At 35.4% G+C, this 8,386-nt stretch overlaps 1 protein-coding gene across 1 annotated transcript in view; it reads right to left on the bottom strand.

Moving 5' to 3' along the window:
• LOC107583923 (PQ-loop repeat-containing protein 1-like) overlaps window positions 1-1,845 on the bottom strand; it is a 45,913-nt gene extending 44,068 nt beyond the window's left edge. Inside the window, exons 1-2 of the mRNA XM_016270275.1 lie at window positions 1,769-1,845; window positions 1,518-1,651 (exon numbers count right to left, since the gene is read on the bottom strand). Coding sequence (XP_016125761.1) covers window positions 1,518-1,651; window positions 1,769-1,785 — 151 coding nt within the window. The 5' untranslated portion in view covers window positions 1,786-1,845. The remainder of the gene's footprint in view (window positions 1-1,517; window positions 1,652-1,768) is intronic.
• Between the last annotated feature and the right edge of the window lie 6,541 nt (window positions 1,846-8,386).

Below are 8,386 nucleotides of genomic sequence, written 5' to 3' on the forward strand. Positions count from 1 at the left end.
GAAAATTGTTATATGCAATTCAAATACATAAATCTTAAATTTTAATTTAAATAAAATATTATTTTGAGAGGTGATATTAGGGATGCCAAAACATTACAATTATTCTTTGGGATCAATGACAATTAAATTAGACCATAGGAAAACTGCAAATAACAAATTACTTTATGATAAATACACCACCTGATTTTCATTTCCAAATAAATTTGCCATTAAAAAAGTATTTCTATGAGTTTCACCAAAACTTTTTAATAAAAAGTTTCACCATGACTTCTCCCACAACCGTCAAAGCTCAAGCTCAGGTGTCTCATTAAAGAGAGAGGAAGCTCCTCAGTCAACATGACCGGTAAATTAGGGCTCTGTCTGATTTCACATTCGATTTTCAAATTATTACAACATAGCAAAATGTTATCATCCAAGCTCCCTCCCAGACAGCGATATTATTAAAAAAGACAATTTGAGATTGAGTTTACCCTTGCAAACCCAGAAAAAGCCAATCAACTGGAGTCTAACTTTATCATAAATCAATTATGTGCAAGAGCAAAAAGGAAATTACACACTGTTTGCACCCAGAGTGTTGCATACAGAGTGTTTAATGTGATTACCTGTGATGTGGTGCCAACATTACAATTATTCTTTGGGATCAATGACAATTAAATTAAACCATAGGAAAACTGCAAATAACAAATTACTTTATGATAAATACACCACCTGATTTTCATTTCCAAATAAATTTGCCATTAAAAAAGTATTTCTATGAGTTTCACCAAAACTTTTTAATAAAAAGTTTCACCATGACTTCTCCCACAACCGTCAAAGCTCAAGCTCAGGTGCCTCATTAAAGAGAGAGGAAGCTCCTCAGTCAACATGACCGGTAAATTAGGGCTCTGTCTGATTTCACATTCGATTTTCAAATTATTACAACATAGCTAAATGTTATCATCCAAGCTCCCTCCCAGACAGCGATATTATTAAAAAAGACAATTTGAGATTGAGTTTACCCTTGCAAACCCAGAAAAAGCCAATCAACTGGAGTCTAACTTTATCATAAATCAATTATGTGCAAGAGCAAAAAGGAAATTACACACTGTTTGCACCCTGGTTTATGTGATGCCAATATTCTCAGACACTTAACATCTTCATTATAAATGAATGTGGGACTAGATTGGCGCTCCGGGCAATGATTTACATTTATGCTGTTTTAATCCCATCTACATGACAGTAGAGGAGGAGGTGATATCTGCTTAGTAATGTTCTCGCATGCTGAAGTTTATATACCACTCACGTGACCTCATGCGTTAATATAACACTTGCATACTGAAAACTGGCACTTTAGTTCTACTTTCAACCCAGAGATTATCGCTACCTTTCAATGATTTATCTCTTATTATGATCCCCCAAAATATTGGACACTATAATATTGAGATAACAAAATATTGAACCAATATTTTCTTAGCAAAAGCATTTTCAAGCAAAATGTTTCAGACTATTACTGGATACAGAGTGTTTAATGTGATTACCTGTGATGTGGTGCTGTTTAGTACTGACACGGTTGCTGCTCTGGATGGAACAGCACAAATGTAGCATAGCCAGCATGGTGAGAATCATCACCACACTCTGCAGGAGCAAAGGCAGCTCAAACTGCTTGCCTATCCTGCAAAACAAAGCAATTAATTTAAAGGGGAAGTGTGTAAAAGCTATGCCATAGAGAAACCAAAAAGAACTGTTTTCAAACAGGTTTCCCAAATGGAGAGCCCTGCCCCAAACGCACGCCATTTGTTGAGCCATCGTTGCTATGTTAGGCTGATACTGTTTCAGATAAGTTCATAAGTTCACCACAGAGCTGAAAATCTTTACACTTTTGAGGGAAACCAACCTTTGAATGGCTTACTTAAAGTTCCCTTTCATGGGAACTTCGAACTGCGTCCTCTAGGGGTCGCTATGGGGAACGGTATACCCACGCCGCCATGCTGAGTTACATAAGTAACCTGAGACATAGTGACAGACATGTGGGGGCGTGTTAGAATGAGCCGTTTTAGGTAGGTGTGGTTGACAACTTTTATAAAGAATATCTCTGGATTTGAGACTTTAGTCTTTGCAACTTTACAGATCTTCTTTATGCACCAAGAGCTTGTAACACTCCAAAGAGAGAGGAAAACTTGAAATCCCATCATATGACCCCTTTAATATGTTTCCCCAAAATATTGGACACTTTAAAACTTTGAGATAACAAAATATTAAACCAAGTAGTATTTACAAGTAGAAAAAGCACAGTGTTTAAGCAAAGCATTTCACACTCCCGCTGGACACACTGTTTAATGTGATTACCTGTGATGTGGTGCTGTTTAGTACTGACACGGTTGCTGCTCTGGATGGAACAGCACAAATGTAGCATAGCCAGCATGGTGAGAATCATCACCACACTCTGCAGGAGCAAAGGCAGCTCAAACTGCTTGCCTATCCTGCAAAACAAAGCAATTAATTTAAAGGGGAAGTGTGTAAAAGCTATGCCATAGAGAAACCAAAAAGAACTGTTTTCAAACAGGTTTCCCAAATGGAGAGCCCTGCCCCAAACACACGCCATTTGTTGAGCCATCGTTGCTATGTTAGGCTGATACTGTTCAGATACTGGTTCAGATAAGTTCATAAGTTCACCACAGAGCTGAAAATCTTTACACTTTTGAGGGAAACCAACCTTTGAATGGCTTACTTAAAGTTTTCTTTGTACATTAAAGGAATAGTTCACCAAAAAATGAAAATGTGGAGAAAACAACAGTAATGTGGCTTAAGCTTTTATTACTTGTGAATTATTCTGATGTTTTATCAGTTGTTTGAACTCTCATTCTGATGGCACCCATTCACTGCAGAGGATCCATTGGTGAGCAAGTGATGTAATATTACATTTCTCCAAATCTGTTACAATAAAGAAACAAACTCATCAACATCTTGGATAGCCTGAGGGTGAGTAAATATTCAGCAAGTGTTATTTTTTTGCAGTGAACTATTCCTTTAAAGTCATGATGTAACTGAAATAGAGACAGATCATTTCTTCCGCATTGTGATGCATATGCAAGTGAAACGGACCGTCAAAAAGAAAACAAATGTAGGGCAGGGTTTGATTCTATCCACCGCCATTGATTGGATGGAGGCAGATCTGGATGCAAATTTTCAGTCAAATGTAAAGGTTTAAGCAGACTAAATTATTTTAGAAGTCCGGCATATATCATACGTTGTTTACTGGAAGACTGAGTCATGGTATTGACTAAAAATGACAAGGTCAAAAAAAAATATATATTTTTTTTAATTGTTTACAATAAGATCAGTAAGATACATTTAGAAAATAGATGGGTGGATTTTAATTTTACATCTTAATTTAATTTTTTGAATTGTATATATATATATAATATAACCTTATACATAAAAACTGCATAATAAAAAATTATATTGGGAAGAAGAAATGCTATTTTAAAAACAAAATGGGATCCAAATAAATAAATGCATACAGACATATACTAAAATGCAGCCTTTATTAATTAGATTTGTTCTTGTTTATTTCACTTTGATTTCCAAATTGGCCATCAATCAATATTAACTCTCCTCCACTCACCAGAAGAAAATGCGAAGTATATTAGCAACGAGCAGCACCAGACAGACTCTTGTTGAGAATCCCTCAGCATTATTGGTCCTCTGGATGTCCTGGTACTGGGGGACGTAAGGCACCGCACCTCCAAACACCATCACGCCAGAAGCCAGCCAGGAGAGCAGAGTCCATGAGCTCTCCATGTTCTCCTCTGACCCCTGCTCCATCGCTTAGTCTTTCACAAATCACTGTCTTTATACTCCCATACCCTGCAAGAAGAGGTTAGGAAACTTTTATATTGGATCACAAATATAGAAAGTGCAATGCAGTGTAGTCAAGATTAAATTAGCAGTCTGCTAGCTAAAACTAATAAAATAGGCATATATTGCTGCAACAAACCCTTACAGCACCAATAAAAGCAACAGTGCCACCTTCAGTAACCTTAAAGCTCCCACAGGTACAATAATACTTACAATATAAACACACTGTAAATGATTCATGTGGGCCTTTCTGGACATGAAATACAATGAGGGGCAATTTTCAGAGTAGTCAGGAACAGTAATAGTCATCTGCATGCTGCCACCCATTCTGACAGTATCTCTGCTAAACAGGACGTTTGTGCTCAAGGAGGACTGTGCACCAAAAGATAAGGCTCCTTTTTGTTTCTGACCAAACAAACGTCACATCAAAAGAACAGGCTGAGTTGCACGTTCTAGAATACACTGCGGAAAAGTTTCTAAACTGTTTTGAGCTTACTTTGCAGCGTCAGTTCCCCAATTCAGCACAAGTCTTTGAACAGACATGTTTCCTGAGGGTGTGAATATTCTTTAAAGGGTGTAAGAAAAGGTTTGTGATGCAAGAAAGTGTAATCTATGCTAACATTACATTTATTTTTTTCTGATTAATTCATTTTTCTACTTGACCTGCAGCTTTACTGGCCCAAACACACACACATAAAAAAAACAAAGAGTGAAAAATTTAAGGGGGTCTGAATACTTTCCATACCCACTGTATATATATATATATATGAATTTAAATTGTAATTTTATATTGTGCATATTCTTAAATATACATAATTATAATTTAAGTAAAATAAATATAAGAGCTTTTGAAATAAATCCTTTTAAATATTTTAAAATACTTAAATATTTATTCTATTTTTTCACACGTATAATTTATTTGTCATCAAATGTTATATTTTCTTTACAAAACCAAAACAATAATATCTGGAAATCAAACTGTTATTATAATTAATTTGAAACACCAAGATAGCTATAAATCCATAAACAATACTGCATTTTAAATTGCATATACAAATTTTAGTCCTATTTGTACATTTCAGTGTCTTACTTTGTGTATATATTTATATATTCATGTATTTTCCTCATGTGTTCATAAAAAAAAAAGAGAAAAAAATAAATTTCATATATTTTTATTTAAAAACACATACAGTATAACGATTTACATAAAACTATAAAATAAATGCTATTCTGCGAACAAAAGGGGGCAATAAATGAAAAATGGTGGCATAAATGTCAAAACTTTAGAGAGTGGTTTGTCATTTTAACCAATTCTTACAGATGTCGTCACTTTCAACACATCTTTATCTTTTTTAGCCAGTATGAAAACTCTAGCTAGCTACTGTTGATGGTTGACAAGGAAAATTTGCAATTTTAAAACTCAAGATCAAAATCAAGTCTAAAGGTCCTGCAACATTTTAAAGGAGATTTTGTGGGTTTAAGTGATCAGATTAGTAAGGAATGTTCCCTAATCCCCATGAAGTCAGCTGGAACCAAGTACTTAAGCATTGCTTGTGACCTGGAGGTCTAGCAATGAGAACTGCTACTGTACATAGAGGTGTTGCATAACTTCTGCATTCCATAGGGGGTTGGGCTCTTCTGACATGTCTCCACCTTTCTCTCTTTTGTGTCTCCTACATGAACAGATGTTTAGATCCAAACCTATACTGTAAACAGATTTAGCTGTGCTGGACATAAGAAGGCTATTATTTTTCTGGAATGGCAAACATGGGCAAAAAATACGTTTGGTATGCTTGAGGCACTTCATATTGCCAGGTGCACATCTGTGTTATGATCTTTAGAAATCGGATCCAGCAGCAAATTCGGATAGCAAGAAAATCCCTTAAATTGGTTCCAACCTAAGAGTCGGTTTACATAGAAATGGTTTGTCACTACATTTGAAACTTTTTTTAACCGTATACAGCATTAGTACGGTGGCAGAGAGGTGCAGAACAAATCACAATTCTGAAAACAAAATAACAAATTACAAATGCAAGTCTACAAAACAAAGAAACAATTCAGAAAGCACAACAACAATTCAGAAAACATTATAACAAGTCAGAAAACACAATGACAAATTCGAAAACAAAATAACAAGTCAGAAAACACAACGACAAATCCGAAAACAAATTAACAAGTCAGAAAACACAACGACAATTCAGACAAACCGGAAGAGGTAGGTATAGTTTGAGACAGTGCCATTGGTTTGGGATTACTCACCGCTGACTGGACGAGACATCTGTCAATCAACGTATACAGGAAGAATCAGCCGAAGAACAGCAGAGTCGTGGTAGAAAGTTCGGAGATGGTATTAAAGTAGCTCAGTTTAAATGTTTTGTATGAATTGCCCTTACTATGGAATAAAAAAATACGGGGTGTCTAGTAATTGTCTAACTATTGTCTAGTTAAAAGTGGTTATAACACATCAGCTCCAGTGGCGCAGATGGTTAAGCGTGTGCCCTTGGCTTTTTGACGCGATCGATCAGGGGTTCGATCGCGTCAAAATGCCAAGGGCAAGCGCTTATCTATTTGCGCCACTGGAGCTGATGTGTTACAGCCACGTTTAACTAAATGTGAATAGACACCCCATATTTTTTTATTCCATAGTAAGGGCAATTCATACAAAACATTTAAACTGACCTACTTTAATACCATCTCCGAACTTTCTACCACGACTCTGCTGTTCTTCGGCTGGTTCTTCCTGTATACGTTGATTGACAGATGTCTCGTCCAGTCAGCGGTGAGTAATCCCAAACCAATGGCACTGTCTCAAACTATACCTACCTCTTCCGGTTTGTCTGAATTGTCGTTGTGTTTTCTGACTTGTTAATTTGTTTTCGGATTTGTCGTTGTGTTTTCTGACTTGTTAATTTGTTTTCGGATTTGTCGTTGTGTTTTCTGACTTGTTATAATGTTTTCTGAATTGTTGTTGTGTTTTCTGAATTGTTATTTAGTTTTTTAGACATGCATTTGCATTTGTAATTTGTTATTTTGTTTTCAGAATTGTGATTTGTTTAGCACTTCTCTGCCACCGTACATTTGTGATAGTTGCATCTTAAAAAGTAGTTCAGTCGCACTCCGATAGCTGTTTTAAGAGCAACAAAGCCTCGTGTGTATGGCCACTAATACTGTTAGTGATGGGAAGTCTGAATCATTTAAAACGATTCTTTTGAACGATTCGTTTCGATAAATCGGTTCAAAAATGATTCAGTGGTTCTTTTACGTCATGTATCACAAGATCTAAAGCTTTGGGTTACAGAATAAAGCAGTGTGCGCATATTTATTATATTTTTTAATTAAGTCTTAGTATTTAGAGTTTAATCATTTGACAGCAACTTTGTCACAATCACGATTCAACTCATAAAATGTAACGTAGAACCTAAATATAGGTTGATTTGAATTTACAGTATTGAATAGTAAAATTTATTTAGCCTACCACAAGGCGAAAAGTTATTTAAAACCGCCATACAATCGAGTCAAAAAAATCCTCAGTTTTGTTAGTTCATATTTCAGCTAAATGAAGCAACGTTTGACTCATCAGTTAAATCCATTTCCTTAAAGTTACATAAAATCACTAATGGCTTCTCGGCTCATAACAAATCGGACATATCCAAAGAGTTACTATGTATCATTTCGAGACACAAAATATGCTTTTCTTGTTCAGTATCAAGTGAACCTGATAAATCAAAGTGAATGTTAATGTATTATCGCGTGCAAGAACTCTGCGATCAGCAGTTAAACGCAATGCACAAGAACACCGTTGTGCTTTTCGCTTTAAACGCTAAACTCAAACTCCTTCTGCATTTTCAGCAGAGTTTCGCGGCGCAGGTTTTGCTTTACTGTAACGAAACAGCTTGATATAACAGAAAGAAGCTGCAAAGAAGAGAAAAAAAGCCTTAGGATGTTCAAGCCTACCTTGTTTCGGGCGAGGACTTGTTTGACAACTATACTAGCAGCAGCACACACGCACACACATGCAGTCAAATGCTCATTTTACATCTCTACTTTTCATATGCTTTCAATATACACAAATACTAATGGCATAATTTGATAAATTAGCCCTGTGCATTATAGGGAATAATATTCTGAATATTTTACAGTTGATTTGATAGCTTTATCTGAAACGGTGTCAGAGTTTAATTAATTTAAGTGGGTACAGTATAATAAACATATGAAAAATATGGTTTCAGTGCTATATATAAAAACAATAAAGGCATAATCTGAAAAAACAAGCCTTGTGCATTATAGGGAATAATATTATGAATATTTTACAGTTGGTTTGGTACATTTATCTCAAACGGTGTCAGAGTTTAATTAATTTAAGTGGGTACAGTAAATAAAACGTGACAAATATGGATTCAGTACTGTATATAAAAACAGTAAAGGCATAATCTGGAAAACCAAGACTTGTGCATTATAGGGAATAATATTTTGAATATTGTACAGTTGGTTTGATACCTTTATCTCAAACGTTGTCAGAGTTTAATTAATTTAAGTGGGTACAGTATAT

This window comes from Sinocyclocheilus grahami, unplaced genomic scaffold, assembly GCF_001515645.1.
Source record: "Sinocyclocheilus grahami isolate Dianchi unplaced genomic scaffold, SAMN03320097.WGS_v1.1 scaffold55.1, whole genome shotgun sequence".
NCBI lineage: Eukaryota > Metazoa > Chordata > Actinopteri > Cypriniformes > Cyprinidae > Sinocyclocheilus > Sinocyclocheilus grahami.